The 22,699-nt window shown below is 39.7% G+C and overlaps 1 protein-coding gene across 3 annotated transcripts in view; it reads right to left on the bottom strand.

Annotated features, from left to right (window-relative positions):
- The window catches only part of LOC122816344 (lipopolysaccharide-induced tumor necrosis factor-alpha factor homolog), a 417,476-nt gene extending 396,334 nt beyond the window's left edge, over positions 1 to 21,142 (bottom strand). The window contains exon 1 of one of the 3 annotated variants that reach the window (XM_044089074.1): positions 20,985 to 21,142. In XM_044089074.1, the coding sequence (XP_043945009.1) occupies positions 20,985 to 21,006 (22 nt within the window). In that variant the 5' untranslated portion in view covers positions 21,007 to 21,142. The remainder of the gene's footprint in view (positions 1 to 20,984) is intronic. The other 2 variants (XM_044089073.1, XM_044089072.1) reach the window with 2 other exon arrangements.
- Between the last annotated feature and the right edge of the window lie 1,557 nt (positions 21,143 to 22,699).

The raw sequence follows: 22,699 nt of genomic DNA, 5'->3' as shown, positions 1-22,699 counted from the left end.
ATTCGTGTGGCATGCATGCTGTCTTTTCACTGCACATTCATTCATATGGCATGCATGCTGTCTTTTTACTGCACATTCATTCGTGTGGCATGCATGCTGTCTTTTCACAGCACATTAATTCATGTGGCATGCATGCTGTCTTTTCACTGTACATTAATTCATGTGGCATGCATGCCGTCTTTTCACTGCACATTAATTCGTGTGGCATGCATGCTGTCTTTTCACTGCACATTAATTTGTGTGGCATGCATGCTGTCTTTTCACTGTACATTAATTTGTGTGGCATGCGTGCTGTCTTTTCACTGTACATTAATTCATGTGGCATGCATGCCATCTTTTCACTGCACATTCATTCATGTGGCATGCATGCTGTCTTTTCACTGCACATTAATTCGTGTGGCATGCATGCTGTCTTTTCACTGTACATTAATTTGTGTGGCATGCGTGCTGTCTTTTCACTGTACATTAATTCATGTGGCATGCATGCCATCTTTTCACTGCACATTCATTCATGTGGCATGCATGCTGTCTTTTCACTGCACATTAATTTGTGTGGCATGCATGCTGTCTTTTCACTGCACATTAATTTGTGTGGCATGCATGCTGTCTTTTCACTGCACATTCATTCATGTGGCATGCATGCGGTCTTTTCACTGAACATTCATTCATGTGGCATGCATGCTGTCTTTTCACTGCACATTCATTTGTGTGGCATGCATGCTGTCTTTTTACTGCACATTCATTCGTGTGGCATGCATGCTGTCTTTTCACTGCACATTCATTCGTGTGGCATGCATGCTGTCTTTTCACTGCACATTCATTCATGCGGCATGCATGCGGTCTTTTCACTGCACATTCATTCGTGTGGCATGCATGCGGTCTTTTCACTGTACATTCATTCATGTGGCATGCATGCTGTCTTTTCACTGCACATTCATTCATGTGGCATGCATGCTGTCTTTTCACTGCACATTCATTCCTGTGGCATGCATGCGGTCTTTTCACTGCACATTCATTCCTGTGGCATGCATGCGGTCTTTTCACTGTACATTCATTCATGTGGCATGCATGCTGTCTTTTCACTACACATTCATTCATGTGGCATGCATGCGGTCTTTTCACTGTACATTCATTCATGTGGCATGCATGCGGTCTTTTCACTGCACATTCATTCATGTGGCATGCATGCTGTCTTTTCACTGCACATTCATTCATGTGGCATGCATGCTGTCTTTTCACTGCACATTCATTCATGTGGCATGCATGCTGTCTTTTCACTGCACATTAATTCATGTGGCATGCATGCTGTCTTTTCACTGCACATTAATTCGTGTGGCATGCATGCTGTATTTTCACTGCACATTCATGTGGCATGCATGCGGTCTTTTCACTGCACATTCATTCATGTGGCATACATGCTGTCTTTTCACTGCACATTCATTCATGTGGCATGCATGTGGTCTTTTCACTGCACATTAATTTGTGTGGCATGCATGCGGTCTTTTCACTGCACATTCATTCGTGTGGCATGCATGCTGTCTTTTCACTGCACATTCATTCATGTGGCATGCATGCTGTCTTTTCACTGCACATTCATTCGTGTGGCATGCATGCTGTCTTTTCACTGCACATTCATTCATGTGGCATGCATGCTGTCTTTTCACTGCACATTCATTCGTGTGGCATGCATGCTGTCTTTTCACTGCACATTCATTCATGTGGCATGCATGTGGTCTTTTCACTGCACATTAATTCATGTGGCATGCATGCGGTCTTTTCACTGCACATTAATTCATGTGGCATGCATGCGGTCTTTTCACTGCACATTCATTCATGTGGCATGCATGCTGTCTTTTCACTGCACATTCATTCGTGTGGCATGCATGCTGTCTTTTCACTGCACATTCATTCGTGTGGCATGCATGCTGTCTTTTCACTGCACATTCATTCGTGTGGCATGCATGCTGTCTTTTCACTGCACATTCATTCGTGTGGCATGCATGCTGTCTTTTCACTGCACATTCATTCGTGTGGCATGCATGCGGTCTTTTCACTGCACATTCATTCATGTGGCATGCATGCTGTCTTTTCACTGCACATTCATTCGTGTGGCATGCATGCTGTCTTTTCACTGCACATTCATTCATGTGGCATGCATGCGGTCTTTTCAGTCATTACCAAGAGATGATTACACCGTATAGCTCCCTGTTTCCTTCCTTCCCAAACCACTGAGGAGAAGTGCACCTGGGTAGTCACTTGCCACAGCTCCATAACAGCTCTTCACCTTCTTGTGCATGTTTCAAGCAGACCTACATATACAGATGAGTTTGTATGCTACCTTTGCACATTAGCAACTTACTGACAGATTACTCCCTTAACCCGAAATCTCTTTCCCCTCCCTTTGCACTTTAGCAACTTACAGACTTTAGCTCCTGAATATAAATTCTCCAGTTAAAAGACTGACAAAATAGCTGTATCAGTATAAAATAAATTATCTTCCAATATTTGGTTTACTCTCTTCATATGACTACAGTTCCTTAATATATAGGAATACTAGTTCTAGTAGACATAAGTAAATATCTTCTAGGCTAATGAATACTGTTCTTAAACATAATGACATACATTTCAAAACCAGTGTTGTAAGGGGGTGTGATAGGTTGTCTAAGTTTATATATGAGTATTAAAAGGTTGTATAAGAACTTTGGCCTCAGTTTCTTTCAAAACCAGTATATGTTCTAACTTGATTAGGACTTTCTTGTAGTTTTTAATAAATGGCTTGTCTATATGACATTTTTATCTTTTAGATTGACTTTTTTCTTAACCAGTGCGGAAAGGAAATGTTAAGTGTTGAGTTATTTTCTAAACCAGTGCTGAAAATGACTACCACTGTGCCACACCCACTTGCAGTCGGTCTTCAGACCATTTCAAGCCTAGCCAAAAAATATTCAGAATTTACTTCCAACCACAAGGCGGGCAAGACAAGATAGACTGAGAGAGAATTTGAAACTGCCCATCCAATTATCTAGATTTATTTTCAAGGTACAGCAGTTTCACAAGGTCTGTTAAGTAAAATTTCATGTAATTAAAGCCAATGTTCATACAAGACTTGGCATGTCACCAGGGGAAAATATTCCATTTACCAGACTTCATGCTCAGAACTATGCTGCACTTCCATTTGGGTTTACTACAAGTGCTTGTGTGATAGTAGATTGTGACAGATTTACTCACTCTAAAAGGCAAGTACTCTATAACTCCCACTGTCTCTATCTTACTAGATTACTTAGCCCTCCTATTAAACTGGACAGCCCTAAAACAGCCCTAACTCTTACCCTAAATCTCCCATGATGCTCCTAACCAAACTCCTTGCTCCCTACCCCATAAAATCCTCCAATGCCAACCATTTGAAATATCAAAACCTACTGGATTCCCAAAACATGGAGACTGAATTGTAAAAAAAATGAATTTAGATATACTAAGCCTGAGATGGCCATTTCTCAGAATATTTCCTTTTCTTAGAATATCTTGAAGTTGGTATATATAAGTTTGGGGGGTGCAATGGGTCTTACCCTCCAAATAAAAAAAATTTAAATGAGAAAAGCAATGTTTGAGATTCACTCTTCTGAAATCCTCTTTTTTTTTTGTTTTTTGTTTATGGTGTGTCGATACTCTGCTTTTCAAGTGCTGATATTTCAGTGGGGAGCAATCCCTGATCCCTCACTATAACTCTAAAATCCTCAATCACCCCCTAAACTTAAAACTCATGTCACTCTCCCTAACCCTGAAGACTCTAATTGCTCCCTAAACTTAAACTCCTTTCCCACGCTCCATAAAACTCACCTGCCACTCACTAACTCTAACACTCTCCCTCCCACTCCCTTAACATGTTCCAGATCACTGCCTGAAACCCTCATCTACACTCCTATCCCCTCCAAGTCTCTCTGCACAGCTGCTGCACTTTGCCCAAACTCGTAACTGAGCATCAGTGCGTTTGAGCTGTGAAAATGTCGAGTTGCTGGCTCTAACATAGTGGTCTTTAAGAACCTAGGACTCAGGTGCTTGTAGTAGACCTTTTCCAATCCCATATATAGTTCTATTGGAATGCAGGAACGGGTTCTGCTATGTGTTATCCATACTGTTTGGCTTGATTTCAACATACTCAGCTAGTGTTGCATAAAACTTACAGAATGAGTACATAAACTTCTAAATACATACTCAGAATTTTAACATTTTTGTTAAAATATACCACATCCCTTATTTCCTACTTTAATGCTCCACATTCAAGAAAATAAAGACAATAAAATGTCTCATTGTTTCTGCATGGAAATGTGATGTCAGTGAATATACGAATAAATGCATTTTCAGCAGACACTTATTCAGTATGGAGCAAGCAAACCATTATAAACAAATACTTTCTTGAGCAAAGAAGCACAAGCGAATGAAAAATGAAGTTTGTATCAAGGAAGTGAAGGACACCCCAGATGAAGTTTTCAGTACCTTGTTGTCAAGTGCCCTTCTTTGGAGCACTGGCAGTTCTCATTGTGTCCTTGCCCACTGCTTAAAAGAAAACTATTCGTTCCTGCATAATTGCAAGTAATTTTTAAAATACAAATTTTCACCATTCACTGGTTTAACAAAGACAGCAACAGCAAAGCATTGCTCTGCCTTCAATTTCAATGAGTTTTCTGGATGCTAAAGGTTGTGTAGGAAGGTAATGACCAAGTTGTAAAGGGCAGTTCTCCTGTGACAAATGTAAGTAATAATGTAAGAATACCAAGGTGCCATGGCACAGACTTGAGGGGATCATCCTTCAAATATTCTCAGCAGCAGATATAACAGAAGTACGGAAATAGAGATGGAAGTCTGCAAAAGCATGCATACAGCCATGAGCTGTACAAGACATGTTCATACTCATAGGTTCATACGGGTGTACTAAGCTAGTGGCCCTGGAGCCTTTACAAGCCTAGCCCATAGAAGTGCCCTGGCATCATGCCACCCAATATTAGTCCACAGTGCCTCTATCAAGTAGAGCTACTGGAGTGATCCCCAGGGTGAACTTTTTATCTCCCATCCACTCATCAAGATTTCTCTTGAAGAGGGCCAGTGAGGTGCTCTGCTTGACATATATGGCAAGTCTGCTCCAGAACATGGGCAGTCTCTGGGTTATGAACCTGTCCCTCCAGCATGTTCTGTTGATTGTGGTAATGAGGTTGAGGATTCTGGAGCTTATGGTGTGGAGGGATTGGGATTTCTTTAGATGTAGCATTTCTAACAGAGTTGGGTCAGACATGGCTTTGTATGTCAAGCAGAGATCACCTTTTAGTAGATGATATGACAGAAAATAGCTGTAGTTTTTTTTTAGTCTGTCCATGTAGGACATGTGTTTAAGGCCTAGGATCCTCTTCATGAGGTACTTTTGTGGCCTTTCCAGCTGTTGCATGTGTCTAGTGATTTATATGCCAAATGGGGCATTATAGTCAATGATTGGCCTAATGAGGGAAGAGTAGAGAGAGATGATGACCTATTTCTTACTGGAGGCAAAACCCTTAGTTGCCACATAGAAGGACTTTGTGACCACAGTGGCAATGTGGTGGTCAAAGGAGAGTTTACTGTCAGCCTCTGTCTCCAGATCTCTTATAACGCCATCAGTGTTCATTGGGGTCCCATCAATGTGGTAAATAGTGGTAACTGAGTTTTTCCCAAATGGGATGATGACACATTGTTTGGCATTAAGCTTAAGGCCATGGTTTTGACACCAGTCATTGGTCTCAGTGAGGCCTTTCTGTAGGATGTCTACATCACTTGGGGAGTTAATAATGGCTCCCAGCTTGCAGTCATCTGTGAACTTGGTCAGCCAGAGTCCCTCCGCGTTGGCCTGGACTTCTGAGAAATAGATGCCAAACAGGAGAGGAACCAGGATCAATCCCTGTGGGACACCACTCATGACTGGTTGGCAGTCTGACTTGAGTCTGCTACTTTCACACTGTGGGTTCTATCTGTGAGCCAATTTGCAACCCACCTAGTGATATAAGGATTAATGCCTAGTTTGGTGAGTTTATCAATAATTCCTGAGTGGGGAATGGTATCAAAGGCCTTGGCTGTATGAACTGCCTTGCCCTCATCCACAGCTCTGGTGACTGACTCAAAGAAGTCAACCAGGTTGAGCAGGCATGATCTACCTTTCACAAAACCAGATTGCATGGGATCTAGAGTTTGGAGATTCCCTATATCCTTGTTAATTAGGTCCATGATGATGTGCTCCATAGCCTTACATATCAGACTCATCAGGCTAATGGGGGTGATAATTCCCAGGGTCTGTTGTCACTCCCCTTTTATGGAGAGGGATGACAGTAGCAGTGTGCAATTCGGTAGGGACAAAGCCTGAGGTGAGGCTGTGATTGAACAGGGCACACAGATGTGGTGCCAGTTCACTTTGTAGTTCATGTAGAACACAGCCAGGGATATTGTTGGGTCCCATGGAAGCTGTATTATTGGCCTTGGACAATGCAGCTTTAACCTGTGCTGCAGTAAAGCTTTAACCTGTGCTGCAGTAATACTGAGTGCCTGGCATTCCTCCGGTATTGTGATTGGTCTTTTAGAAGGGAGAAAGGGGTTAAGTTGGCACTGAATCTGTCAGCCAGTATGTTGGCAATATCTGTTGGCTCAGTATAGGAAGTACCATTGTGTAGTAACTCAGAGCAAACCTGGGTATTGCCATGGAGGTTCTTGATATAACTATAAAAGGCTTTGTGCTTGTTTTTAGTGTCTGCCACAATTCTGCCTTCATTGCTGGCTTTACAGGTTTTGAAGAGGGATCTCAACTTTTTGTTGTGGCTAATAAGGGAGTTTTTCCAGTCTTGGGACAGCACCTTTTTCTGCAACAGTTTCTTCCTTCTGTTGTAGAGTTTATTAATGGCGGTTAACCACCAGATTGGCTTCCTTTTTTTGGAGGAGAGCATCTTGGTTCTGTTGGGTATGGCTAGTTCCATGCATTTATGTACATCTTCGTACAGTGCATTGGTGTATGATTCAGCAGTCTTTCATCTATTTTCCATTGACATGGGTGCCGTGAAGTTAGCCAACTTTGTTTTTAGGAGCCCAAAGTCAGCTTTGGAGAAGTTTTCATGGTGGTTACCTTTGCGGGGGTGTGGGTGAGATGTGGATTTCCATGGTGATTAGTTTGTGGTCGGATCTAACCAGGGAGGAATTGACTACTGGTGTAGAGCAACAGTTGCCCATGTTAGTAATAACCAGGTCAAGGATGTTGCTTCCTCTAGTGGGGGTAAGAATGAGCTGGTCCAGGGCATTGGAAGTGATTAATTCCAGGAAGTGATTAATTCCAGGAAGTGTTGGGCCATGTATTGGTGCGTGAGTAGTTTTCATAGTTGATGGAGGGGTAGTTGAAGTCACCTAGTATGAGAGTGTTACGTTGGACCCTAATAGTTTCCAGGGTGCTTAGGAATGTGGAGTGGGAGTCTTGGGACATGGTTGGGGACCTATAGCAGGCTATGACCTGAATCACCGTCTTACCCAATGGTAGTTGTACCTTAAGAATCTCAGATGCATTATGCTGAACTAATAGTCTGGAGGTGTGCATATCCTTTATGAATATGGAGACACCACTGCCTTTGGAGCTTTGATCCATGTTCTGGGGCCAAAAGGTGTAGAATGAGTTATAGCCTGGTAGCGCAGGAGTGCTTTCTGCTGCTTTAAACCAGGTCTCCGTTACAGCACAAATGTCGATGTTCTCCATTTTGAGGAGTGCTTCGAGCAAGTGCATCTTGAGATTTAGACTTCTAGCATTGAGCAGCATGACCCTCAGACTGCATTTATTTATAGCTGTTATGGGGGTAATTTGGTCTTTGGAACATTTCTTTAAAAAGGCACTATAGGGGTGGCAAGAGCCTTAGCCAGTATCTGTAAACCCAGGGGTGACAGATGCAAGCCATCTCTGGCAAATCATCGAGGTCTGTCAATCATGTCATCCCAAGCAGACAGATACTGGATCCCCTTAGAATGACACCAGAAACTTAGCCAATTGTTGAAGTCAGTAATTTTTTCTTGTACTGCAGTATCATTTTGGGCGACGGTAGGATGCTGCTCAGGGCTAGTGTCATACCTGCCTGGGCCACATAATCCAAGAGCTCCTCCATGTCTCTTTTCATGTAGTCCAGGGAGGTGCAACTCAGGTCATTTGCACCCACATGGACAGTGACAGAGTCATACTTGTACTTGATGGGGAGTGACCTGAGTGTGTGTGTTATGCATCGGATTCTGGCACCTGATAGACAGCTGACTGTTACCTTCTCCTTATTCAACCTAGTGAGTGGGACATCAGTGTGCCTCACTATTGAATCATCTATGATTAGTGTATTGGGCAAGGTGTTTAGCTTTAGGGGGCTTAGGTTGAGGAGCACACTGTAGGTGAGCTGTATGTCTTGTGGTTTGTGCTGTGTTGTGGTGGTCGAGTGTGTTTCTGCCTTGGAGGTCTCTGCTGTTTGGGTAGATTTCTATTGAGAGCCTTCACGAAGGTGGGTGTGTGGTTTCTGTTTTTATGTGAAAGCTGTGATAGTGGGTGTTCTGGAGGGCTATGCGTTGCATGTGATGTAGTGCATGTGTTGACCTTCTCCTCTTGACCAGCTACTCTGGTCTTGGCTTGAGAGTGCATGGCTTCCAATTATTACTTGACATGTTTATAGCTAGGGTTTACCCAGTTGATTTTGTCTTGCAGATTCAAGAGCAGGTTATTAGGGATTGGGGTTTTAGATATAAACCCTTATTAGGAGCAAATGAAGATATATCCTGTTCAACACGAGATGGAGGTAAACATTTTTCCCAAGTATTGGTGGTAACTTATGGTGAAACTTCAAGTTATGTCCAAAAAATTATTAAAAACAATTGGACTATGTTCAAAGGTAATAGAGATTTATTAACTACTTTAGGTGACCAGCCTCTATTTACCTATTGGATTAATAGTAATGTAAAGTTCTTACTTGAAAACCCAAATTTAAATAATAATAGGAAACTAAAAGGGACCACTAAGTGTGGGTCCTGTGAGTATTGTAGATTTATTTTCAGCACCCCAAAGATTAAATTAGGACCCTACAACCTACAGGTTTCTTTTGTTGCAGGTTCCTGTACAACAACAGGTGTGGTTTATTTAGCTATATGCATGGATTGTGGACAATTTTATGTGGGTAAGACAGAGAGAATTTATGAACATTGCTACAGTATTAACAAAAAGGATGAAAAAAATGCACTCTTTAAACACATTAACTTGTACCCTACACACTCCTTTAAATTTGGTATCCTTGAAGTAGTAGGAAAAAATTGTAGAGGTAGTGACTGGACTAATAAGTTGTTTAGGGTGGAAGTCAGGTGGCAGCTTAAACTAAATGCTAGTGAATTCCCTGGTATGAATGAATATGTTAGTATTAAACACGAATTAAAATTTAGGGCACTGAAACTTTGAAATTTTATTCCTTGGACTTATATATTTATATGTTTTTCACTCCTATATTTTTTACCAATTTTTTTATAAAACTTCTTCTTAACATTTAATGAATTACACTTATTTTTTGAAAAGTGATTAGAAAGTATGTTTAAACTTTATTTTTTATTGGTATTTAAGCACTGTCACTTTATTATAACAACAATTAATTAATGGTTAACTGATTGAATTTGTATAAAAGGAGCTAAGTAACTGATGTTAAATTGTTCTGATGAAGTTTTAATATAAAAGCGCTTGACCTAATGTTTTTGACTGTACTACACTGCTTGGATTTCTATATCGAATAAATTGTTGATTTGGGTTTTAGAAAATCGGCTCCAGAGTGGTTGGTTGCTTTTATGGCTTCCAATTTGGATATATATGTGCATCTCTCAGAAGTCTGAGTGTTGGGAGATAAGAGGAGAGGGTTGTCTGTTTACATGAGGCAGTTGCTGCACTACATCAGAATTTATTTATTTATTTATTTATTTTACATTTGTTGACCGGGAAGGTCCGACTGGATACATGTCCATTTTCAGCGGAGGCCCGGGGAGAAAAGCTCCAACATTGGCAAAATAGGTATACAATATGTTGATAGAATACAGATTGTTCTCCTTAGGTAGTTTACACAAAAAAGAGGAGACGTTTTAAAGTATTTCAATACATTACTCCAAGATATATAAAAAAGATACAACACACATAGTATAACAGACTTTTTCTCCTTTTAGATTGACCCTTAGGATAGTTATATCTGGTATTAGTATAGGAAGCCCAAGTTCACCAGGTTAATAGGAGAAAGCACAGGGCACTGAACACTAGACATACCGGGGGGGGGGGGGGTGGTCATTATTACTAAGTACTGGAGCTGCTTCCTTATATATTCCTTTTACAGGAAAAATGTCACTCAAGGTGTCTGAGTCTGCACAGAGCACTGCCAAACACCTGAGGGGAAACTAATACATAGACCCTGAAAATTTAAGGATGAAGTATTTAAGTCAGATATTCTGAAGTTAGAAAGAAATCAAGCAGTACTTACTGAAAAATAAAGAATTAGCTTGTCGAGAATGATGAAGAGGGGAGTTGCATGAATGGCTACTGCCTGGCTACTACTAATGCTGGTCTCAGCACAGCTTCATTATTTTGGGATGCAATACTCCTTTGTTTCTTCTCTCACCAGAAGCAAAATGTTAGCACCAATCCCAAAAAGAGAAGCAGGTCATGGCCTGTTTGGTGATCCACAGTCTTGTCCCAGATGATGCAAAGGTCTGCAGGCTTGCAGTCTTTTTCTGGCAGATGCCTCAAATAGCAACCAGACCAATCAGATACATTAAGCACAGACACTCACTCTCCAATTAGAAAGAGTGAAGAATCAACGCACTCTGCTCCTACTCTCACCAGGATCAGAATATAAGCAAAGATTCCAAGCTGTCACCTATAAAGCAGTTATTAAGCTCCATAACACAAAGCATGCATGCATGCAGCCATTAGCTGCACAGGACATGTTCATACTTCATAGCACAAAGCATGCATGCATGCATGCAGTCATCAGATGCACAGGACATGCTCACACCCCAGAGCATAACTAAGCTGAATGCAAATGCATTTTCTAATACTTCTCAGCAAAATGCATACATGCATGCAGCCATCAGCTGCACAGGACATGTTCATACTTCACAGCACAAAGCATGGATGCATGCAGCCATCAGCTGGACAGGACATGCTCATGCTCCTGAGTATAGCAAGGTTGCAGATTGTGAAATACTAATGTCATTGCAGTATAATGAGCCCACCACTTTTCCCTTCTCAGATTTTCCCTAGCTAGTGAAACCACATTGTGTATATCTGAGGATTATCCTTCACTAGAAAAACGACCCCATTTGGTGATGGAACACACACTACAGTGGCATAAATGCTATCATGTGTAAATAGCTCATTAGAGGACAGTGGGAAATCCGCAAAGTTTCAGGTCAGGGGAAAATGGTAATAAAAATAATAAATCTCCACTATTTCCAGCATCTTTTTCCACCATGTCCCCCTAAAATAATATATATATTTATATGGGTCTACTCTGATTTACTGAAAACTCATTTCACTGAATTTCAATTCACCCTCAAAAAAATCGCAGAAAGCTCAAATCACTGAAAACTCATTTCACTGAATCACAGTTCACTGAATGTAATTACTGTTGGGCAAATAAAATGTATATGCCCTTTTCCCCACTGTAGTGCGATCCTGGGGTTAGTATATATAGTTGGGGGGGGGCATAGCCTCCCCACCTACTTATCTTTTATATTTATGAATCTCATTTCACTGAAAGCTAACAATATAAAACCAAAAGTAGGTGGGGGCTACACCACCCACACCCCCTAACTATATATACTAACTAGTAGGGAAAAGGGCATATACGTTTTATTTGCCCAACAGTACTTACATCCAGTGAAATGAGTTTTCAGTGATTTTAGTTTTCAGTGATTTGGTGCGAGTGTTTTTCAATTCAGTGAAATGAGTTTTCAGTGAATCAAAGTAGACCCATTTTTATATATATATATATATATATATATATATATATATATATATATATATATATATGGATCTACCTGACATTATTGAAATTCCACATCACCGACTTTACAAGCACGAGACGACTATGCTGAAAAGTTACTTTATCAAATTGTCACATCACTGGAATTTTAATCTGGGAAACAAAGCAGTTGGCCAACATGGGGGACTTTGCCCTTTTTCCCACTATAGTTGAATCTCAGAGTTGGTATATTTAGTTAGGGGGCAAAGCCAGCTATTTGGGTGAGTTTGATATGCTTCAGTGCATTAGTTTTTAGTTTGGGCCAACTTCTTTGTTTCCTGGAGTAAAATTACAGTGATGTGACAGTTTGATAAAGTGAATGTTCGGTGTAGTCATCTCATATTTGCAAATTCTGCAAAGTGGGATTTTGATGATGTAAAGTAGACCTATATAAATATATATATATATATATATATATATATATATATATATATAGATAGATATTGGGTCTGTATTAGAACATTGAAATTTCACAGTTTTGAATGTTCTAATATCGACCCCTATTCAGCGAACGCTGACAACATTGAACATGCAGAACAGCAAATGTTTTCCTAGGGAAAAAAATTTGCTGTTCCGAAACACATACACACAACACAAGCACACCAAACAGCAATCCACACACATACACCTAAAATCTTACAGCTAAGCCTACACTAAACTGTACAAACATCACTAACTATCCATTTACCTTAACCCAAACCCTAACCCTAAGGTCCGTCACTATCGCACACTCACCTCACCCGTGCCCTAACCCTAACTCACCTAACCCGCCCTAACCCTCACGTCCACACAATCGCACACATACCTAACTCGTGCCCAATCGTACACTTACCTGAACTGGACCCATAACTTTCCACCACAGCACTGAATATAGTGAAACTACAGAAACGGACAACCAAATTCTTTCCCTAGGAAAAAATGTGGTTTTCTGTTTTGCTATTTTCAGCGCTCAATGAATAGGGGTCGATACTGGAACATTCGAAATTGTGAAATTTCGATGTTCTAATATAGACCCATATGTGTGTGTGTGTATATATATATATATATATACATACACATATCACATTAAAAAGTATAACTTGTTTTCCAAATTAGGGAAACTTAATGATATCCATGCAACAAGGCCAGCCAATTCACTGACAAAGTGTCCTTTTGGATTTGTTTAGTTCTCTAGCACTGTGCTGCTTTCTGCTCTACACAAACTGCAGTGCAGACCTGCTGGAGAACAAAGGAGTGTCTTGTAATGTGCGTCTGTGAAGGCATGTCTTTAATTGTTAATAGTAATTTCATGTCGACAGCCCTGCTTCCTTGAAAGCGAGTACTTGCATTGTTCTTTGGTATCTCAGGAATTCAGAGCACAATTTGAATGATAGATCTGTGCTCCAAATCCTCACTTCAGGGAGAGGTGGGCAGACATCACTTCATCATTCCTTCTTTGCTTTGGACCAGCTACCCCAGTGTCTAGATCACTAACAAAAGCTGAAGTCAGACTTCCCCTGCCTATCCTTATTAATGTGTACTAACCCTAACCCTAACCCTAACCCTATCCCTGCCCCTGTCCATAACTCAAACCCTGCATCTTATCTCTCAAAAGGTCCTTTCCCTAACAAGGCCACTACATTAGACAAAAGGACACACATCCCATACATAACACACATGTGCAGTACTAAAACTATCCTCTTACCTAGGCTTTGCTCTTACCCTAAATCACTAACACTTGTAAAACTACTTCCACCCCAACCGCAATGCTCTTACCTCTGTCAAGAAAATGAGAGGCGTACTGCAAGTGCTAGTATTCATTTACCTAATGACACACTTCCCTGCTGCCTTGTGATAAGTGCTTGAACTTCCACTACCCCAGTCCCCATGCACTACCACTAACTGTCCCTTCCAGAACCTTGACCCTAACCCTAAAAACAGGTCTTGATCTTTCTCTAAACCTAAAATCCTTCTCCCCTCACTAACCCTTTGAACCAACTCTATCCCTAACCCTAAGCCAACTCCCGATCATTCTCTAAATCCCCTAACCCTAACTGAGCCAACTCCCGATCAGCCCCTAAACCTAAAATCCCCTCCCCTCCTCTCCCTAACCTAGTGCTAACTCCCAATTGCTCTCCAAAGCTAAAATTCCCCTCCCCTCCCTAAACCTAAATACCAAATCTCGATTTCCCTTCCCAGCTTACCAGTTCTGTAACAAGACCTTGATTTGCCAGTGATCATTGCAGCTGCTGCATCCCTGAACTTGTATTCAAGTCTGAGCAGCTCCTCGGCCAGGTGGGCAGACGAGGAAACAGCTGCTTGAGCCCCTGGCTGTGAGTTCCCAGATAAGCAGCTGGGGATTAAATAGCTGTTGGACTCTCAACAATAAGTTGTCAGTAAAATGAACATTTTGTAAAATGAATCAGTAAAATAACAAGTTCACTTTGTCAGGAAAAAAAGCTGTAACAGTGAACTGCATCCAACATATGTAAGAGTATATATCCTTCCCTCCCTCCATCTATCCATAACCCCTTTTCACATTTATTTCACATGGGGGTCGGGGTGTCAATTCAACAGTGACAATCATCTAAAGCCAAGGTTCACACCACTGGATGGCTAGCCCTGCTGCAGTAGTTCTTCCATACCATACCACACACAGGCACACTCATGCATGTGGCTAATTTAGGGCATCTTTGAAATGTTAGAGGAAACGGGAGCACTCAGAGAAAACCCACACAAATGCAGGGAGGACATGCAGACTCTGCACAGAAGGCACCCCAGCCATAGATATTAACAGCTTTCTTTGGTTAAAGAACATAGCAACTTTTACTAAAACACAATAGCACAAACTTTTTTTATTATATATTTATTTATTTTTATTTAATATTTGTTTACTATGAAAGTCTGCCTAGGACAGAGCCCATTTTCAGTGGAGGTCCAGGGAGAAATGCTTCAGATGAATATCTTTGAAATAGCTATAGTATTTCATGTTTATGCTTGTATTCAGTTTTTATTTTTTATTGTTATTACTAGATGTTTAATTGTATATTTTATTATTTCTATGCAGTTTAGGTTACACTTTTGATTTTTCTTTTCTTTATATTTGGTATCTGAGGGATTAATGCAACGCCATTTTAAATTGTTCATATTATGCTGTATCTGAGCAGTGGTATGAAGCACCACACTGGTGCAGGCTAGCACAGTGAGATCTGAGGAAGCCCTTCACTTTAAAATAATATATATTTTTTTGGTGTGGACAAGTTCACATATGAATTTACTTAACACTACCTGTATGATTTGAAATATAGCTAAAAAATTCTGACTTGCTGCTTAATGCCAAAAAGAAATTTATGTTGTTGACTCCAAAACAACACCTTAACCAGAAATACACATTTCATATTACCTCAAGTAATCACACAAACAAAGAAACCATAAGCCAGACTAAACTACTTGGAGTTATACCAGATGACAACCTCAAATTTGATCACCGCATACTTCATTCCATCAAGAAAACTCACCAAAAACTTGGCTCCCTCTATAGGGCCAGACATTACCTGACAGATCAACCAAGCATTGCCTTAGCAGCAACACACCTCCTTCCTTCCTTCTCTGTTACATGCTTCTCCTATTCTTACAAACATCAATTCTACGTATAAAACTAAACTAGCCTCCTGCTACTACAAAATAGCTAAATTTGAATCAACCAATCTTATAAAACATACCACTGTCTTGCATTAAAGCAATTAAACTGGCTTGAACTCCCAAACCAGTTGCCATAGGTTCATATGTGCGTATGTGTTTACTAGGCTAATGACCACAAGGGCCTTTTTAAGCCTAGTCATGTACCCCAAATCTCTGACAAGTTATGACATCCTTGATAAGTGTAAGCATGGGCCTGGGAGATGAACCATTTACAGGTTACCTGTTTGCATTAGAAACATAGGTGCCAAACCATGGATGAATTTCCCATCCAGTTGTCCAAGTTGCACTTGAATTGGGTTAGGGAGGAATTCTGCTTCACATGGATGGAAAGCCTGTTCCATAGATGGGATAATCTCTGAGATACATACCTCTCTCTCCAGCAGGTCCTATTTATATCACAGGCAATGTTTAACTCTTTAGAATGGGTAATCTGGGTACCATTTGTTTTGTGGATATGCAGGAGGTCCATCAGAATGTGGTCTGACAAATGCTCTGTATGCCAGGCATAGATCTCCCCTCAAAAGCCTGTAGGAAACAAAATACAGGGATAGAGACCTTAAGGTGGTCAGCATAGGACATATTATTTACTCCCTGAATTCTTTTAGTGAGGAACTTCTGTGGACATTCCAGTTGCCATAGGTGCCAGCTGGATATGGCTGCTTCGGTACATACGAAAGGGGGCATTGTACTCAATGAAAGGTCTGATGAATGCCGAATACAGTGGAACAATTACTTCCTTGGACTTAGATACCATACCTTTGTTTATAAGTTGTGCAACATAGAATGATTTCCTTACCACTGTAGACATATGATGATCAAAGGCTAGATTACTGTCTGTCCCTGTCCCTAAGTCCCTGACTACTGGGTCAACTCTAAGGGGTGTGTTGTCAATATGATAGTTACCAGGGATGGATGACTTCCCAAAGGATACTATTATACATTTCCTAGCATTTAGTTTTAGTCCATGGTTCTGACACCAGTTGTTTGTCTGTGTCATCCTCTCCTGGAGAACATTTGTGCCAGTATGATATTCAATGACAGCTCATAATTTGCTGTCCACAACCTATTGTACTCTCCAGACAGATCCCCAGCATTACAAAATTCTCTACTCTACCATTCACCCACTAGAGATCTTCACTCTAGCAATAAACTTTTATTACATATCAGTAAGACATTCAACACTCTGCTGGAATAGTACATGTGCCAAAGATGGCTCTGTTCCTGCTCATCTGAATAGCTTTACTCAGATTACTTTTCTCCACCTCTCACAGCCACTTTCCTCCCCAATTGCTTTGTACCTTATCGCTCCTTCTTGCATGGCACTAATTTCCTAAACTTGTACTTTTCCTCCATCTATCACACCCCACTACTAACTGCAATTCCTCCTCTGTCCACTTGTCTTCCTGCTTATTTCAATAACTTCTCCTTTCGTATGTGTCTTACTATTTTTTAAGTTATGTTCTACTCGCCTGTCTGTAAATTATTACTAAATTTAAAAACACCCTAGTTTGGTCATTTCCTGCAGTTTTCAATAATTAGCCAGTTTATGTTAATTTCTCTTGTTGTTTTGTGTTAAAATGTTATGTTAATGTAAGTATTTAAAATATTTAAAAATCATGCAAATAAACTCATGTATAGATGTTTTTTTATCCTGCAATTATAAATGTACATCACATGTAAATTAAATATGGAACTTTTCTCCCCAGGCCTTCACTGAAGAATGGATTTTTACCCAGTCAGACTTTTCCTGGTCAATAAAGATAAATAAATAAAATACTTGGACTTTCATCCCTTTTTATATACCTATATGTGCATGGATATATTGCATAGATTATATATTTTCTGGTTTGGCATGACTCTGACCTTAGTACGCCCCATGTCTGACCTTTTTCCCTTTCCCCTCCGCTGTGTTTTCCAAACCTGGGAATTTTCATACTCACGCACACATCTTCACACTTGATTTTTCTTTTTGGTTGCCTTTTTTCTTGGACTGAGGGCAATTTGGTCTTGCCTGTTTTCTCAAAGACTTCCTAGGCTCACACACTGTTTCTAAATCCTAATTACAACTATGGTCTTAGCAGCAGACTTCTTTTTTGACTTCTGACAACCACCAAGCTCGTCCCCTCTCCTGTCATAGCATTTTACACAGAGTTTAGCCTCAGTGACATATGTTTTATTATATATTGTGATAATGTAACAAAGATGTTTTCATTATTGTTTTACATTATCCCTAGCACACTGACCAACAGCCAATACAGAGTGAGTTTTTACTTACTTCAATAAGGACTATCTGACACCGATCACAATAAAGATGCAAAAGCTATGTATGTACCACTATTCCAGCCATGGTCATTGAATGTGACCTGTTCAATGGCTTTTGAATTACAGCCTTTGTTGTATTTTATATGGCTTTTTATATGGAAAATAGAAAAGTATACATTACTTGCTATTGCTATATATAACTTAGACCTAATAAAGCTCTGACAAGGATGGATGTGCTTATTTCTTGTTTCAAGTTAATAAGCTGTGGTTTAAACAAGCAACACCAGCTTGAATCATGTTCTCTTATTTTTAATAAGAATGCAAACTGATCTTTGCCATGGATCTTACATAAGAAGTTATGATAAAAGTATATTTTAGTAATTTGTTTGCAGATATCATTCCTGTATAGCTGATTTTCTAGTTTAACTCTTTTTTGCTTTCTTCTTCCTTAAGGAAAGTGTGCAGTGCCCTTAAGGCTGCAAAACTGCACTTTTTAGGTATTAGGTTACATTGTCTGTGTTTGTGTGTGTATATGGAGAGAGAAGGCACCAAGCTTATAACATTTTTACACTTGCAGTTTTCAGTTACTTTTGAAATGAGGCTAACATTATTGGCATTTCTTCATGAGCAAGCAGATCTGTCATATTTTTCAGATCCAGGCCACCAGCTAAAAGGAAAGATAATGCAGAAAATAATATTCCAAGTCTCACTTCCTTAATTCATTAATAAACATCATAGAAATAATACATGGAAAATTTGAAAGCGAAAATGTTGCAAACCACTAAAGTTAGTATGACCATTTAAAATGTAAAGTCTGTTGATTTGACCCTTAGAAGATATTGGTTCTGGTAACATAATAGCCATCATTACTCAGATATAGGCTAGAAGCACTTGCTTCCGTTTTATATGAAGGGAGCTGTATTTATTCATTTATTTTACTGACTTGGTTAGGTCTTTTTGAACAGTGACCTCTTCTCTATACTGACTTGTGTAACTTCCTGTGCATTTGCTTAGTAAGTGCCATGACATTTTTAGCATCCATTTGAGCTACCATCCACTCTGTTTAAAGTCCCATTCAAAGAGCAGTATTCCTTCCTTACGGTACTGCACTAACAATTCGGTAACAAAACCCGGACTCCAGGCAGTGAGTACGAAACCAGGCCTTTCCAGCTTTCTGGTAGCAAAAGATTGATGTAACCAAGCTGATATTTATCATAAGAAAGTGTATCTCAGTGTTTAAACTTCAATGTTTGTCTTTTCCTTTTCAGTTTGCAATGTTACTTTTGCTTTGTAAAATGTTTTAGATAAAGATGTGCGTCTTCACATACAATAATCCACTTGCATGGGAAGTGAGGTTTTAAATATTGCTCTTACAAACTTAAAAATTTGATTTGCATTAGCGTGCATATCCCGAAGGTTGTGAAGTATGAAATGAAATGTGTGTCATTATTTACCAACTGCAATCCACATAGCATTTGGCATAAAAAAACTCACACATATTATGTGGAGGAGACCAAAACTATCAGACAAAATCCGGTCATTCTGCGAAGTTCTGGTCCGGTGAGAGGTATCCGGCAAATCGTCTTAAATGACAACTACAGCCTAGTAACCGATGGTCACCTGAAAAGCTGGCCAAACTATGAATCAAGGCTCGGCTTACAGGTGAGATGTCATAGAGCACCTTTCATGTTCTGAGATGGAGATGCAGAGCCTGGCCGTTTTATGATGTATTTGTGCCCACTGTGTTCGCTGGGGCGGGGAGCACCCCAGGGTACAGCTCTCAAGACAATCTGAGAAAAATCCAGAAATAATAAAGGCCACTTTTAAAATATTAGTACTGTTACGTGAGACATTCTATAAATCTAATTATTGTGACTGGACTAATATAATTCGTCAACTTGTCTCCAAAAGTCATCATTTTTAGGAGGGATTAGGAGGGACGGAGTTAAAATGTGAATAATTTCAGGCAGACTCCTAAAAATCAGGGACACTTGATAGGTATGTGCCAGGGGCTGTGATTACTACAGCTTTGCCCAAATAAGAAATGCCGAAGAAGTGCTCACTCAGTGGAATCAGCTTCCCATTTTCAAAAAAGTTTCCATTCGTCCAGCGGCACAAAGTAAAAGAAAACAGGATCACGAAAAATACGCAACTTGCGCCTTCAACGAGCGCAGCGCAGTGGTCACAGCACCAAAGAAAGTTTAAATTGCTCACTTTCTCCAATTTTGCATTCGGATATGAAAGATAGACGTATAGTCAGAAGACTTAGAAATAAAGTTTGGATTAATACAGTGCGATTCCACGCTTTTGTGTTACGGCTGCTTGGTCTTGAACCCATCCTGTTAGGGTGAAGCTTGTTTATATCTGTCTAGGTGTGAAAATTATTACAACCCCATAGTGTAATGTCTGCACTGTTACCTATCTGGTTGAGGAAATAAATGCAAATAAAGAGATGGCAATCTTAGACTAACCATCTTAAGCAATGACTATTAAAGGGGAAATTTTATTTTAAGGAAATGTACCTCTTAATGTTACATGTGATAACCCTTTCCAATAACTCAGAGGTACATTTAACTGAAACAGGTGGTAAAAAATCCATGCCTCATCTTTTATCCGAGCCATAAACCAGCAAGACCACCTATATTACCACGAAAGACCTAAACTTCATTAACACCCCTTCCCCTGAGGGGATCTGTCCCGCACCCCATACATTGTGGATACTCGAGACGGTGTAATACCGTCAAGTTACATTAGATACGCAAAGTAAGGGGGCAGGTAGGCATAGGAAGACAATTCCCCTTTAAAACATGCATTAAAAGTCTATTTACACAACTGTTATAAAGAGCTACAATGGAATATTTCTGAACAACGAATCCTAGCAAATGCGATTATTTCAAGTATGCAGGGCCAGCGTCTGTTACTGGTCTGTTTATTTATGCATTTATTTATTTATTGCCACTTTCGGCTACTTACTGTTCAAGATCACTGCGGCCATCTGTCTTCACGTTGGGGATTCCTTCTTCCACTGATCCCTTCAGGCAGAGTTCTAAGAGCTGGATTGTTGCTCTGTCCTCTCAGCAATGCTGTTACCTGCTACCAGGTTTCCTTAAACTTTATGAAATGCACACCCTGCTTTACTATGTTTATTGCTTAATTCAACAACATACTTAAAACCCACAGAACAGGTAGAGCAGCCTTGCAAACTACACTGCTGTGTACAGACATCAGCTGTAGTGAAGAAAAAGGTAGCAAAAACTCCACAGTTGCCTTCTAAAATTATTAAATTAGCTAATCCAAACCTTGATGGAATATTGCCTCAAAAAGGTATGCTACATGGTGGTAGTAAGATACAGACAATGCTACACACTCATCCCACATGACTCACCTCTTTTTCCTCATGTCTCACTCTCCTTTACCTCTCTTCTCTTCATCACACTGAGCTTCTCTGACTACCATCTTCGTTTCTCATTTACTCTTACTTTGTTTTTTTTTCTTATTGTCTCACCCTTCTTACATTCAACAATTAACACCTCTTATACCCCATCCTACTTTAAGATTTCACTTCTGTGTTATTTCACATTGTAACAAATCTAACAGGAATATGCACCAATGGACTTTTCTTATTTTAATTGACTTATTTATGCGTGTGTGTGTGTGTGTGTGTGTGTGTGTGTGTGTGTGTGTGTGTGTGTGTGTGTGTGTGTGTAATTTTACCTTTTGCTTTTTTGACTGTATTTTCACTGCAATTGTGGATTTTTTGTCATGTTGTGTAAACCATCATTCTTCAATAGTGTCACATAAATGTAAATGCATTGTCTTCATATTATATTGTTGGTATTACATAAATGTAAATGCATTGTCTTCATATTATATTGTTGTTATTACATAAATGTAAATGCATTGACTTCATATTATATTGTTGGTATTACATAAATGTAAATGCATTGTCTTCATATTATATTGTTGGTATTACATAAATGTAAATGCATTGTCTTCATATTATATTGTTGTTATTACATAAATGTAAATGCATTGACTTCATATTATATTGTTGTTCATGGAGCTTTTCTCCCTGGGGCTCCATTGAAAACAGGCTCTTATTGGCTCAATGGACTATCCCAGTAAACAAAGTGTAAAATAAAATAAATAAAAAATACACATGGAACTAGGTCAGAAAAATATATTGCATTTCACTGTATTTCTGTATTATATAATGAAACAAGTTGGAAAGTATAGGCAGTACCTTAAAGGAACACACTTTGTATATGCACAAAGATTAAGAAGAACGTGTCACCCTTAAACCCTCTGCTAAGCCTAACCCAGTAATTATATTGTTATATCCCCTTGACTGCCTAGGAGCCTTGTGCACTATACAATGCTATCGGTAGTTAATTCAGTAGTATCTCTCACCCATGATACCCATGCAGAACATAAATTAGTACTGCACTTAAGTTGGACTTTCCCAGTAAACAAATGTTAAATAAATAAATCAATTTTGCATTATGAAACAAAGTATACAACAGTGAAATGTCACAGTGCTGTGCAGGCATTTCTTTCACTTCAGGGTGCCTAGTGCTAAGGTCACTTGCATGCTATAATAACACAATGGATAGCTGCCAGTTAATATACTATATGCGTGTTTTCATAGGCAGATGCAGTTGTAGGGAGGGGCCAGCTATCCCTCCAGT

Source organism: Protopterus annectens, chromosome 12.part0 (assembly GCF_019279795.1).
Source record: "Protopterus annectens isolate FY-2018-M chromosome 12.part0, PAN1.0, whole genome shotgun sequence".
Classification (NCBI taxonomy): Eukaryota; Metazoa; Chordata; order Ceratodontiformes; family Protopteridae; genus Protopterus; species Protopterus annectens.
The sequence above is the reverse complement of the archived record's forward strand: the minus strand, read 5'-3'. Positions and strand labels throughout refer to the sequence as shown.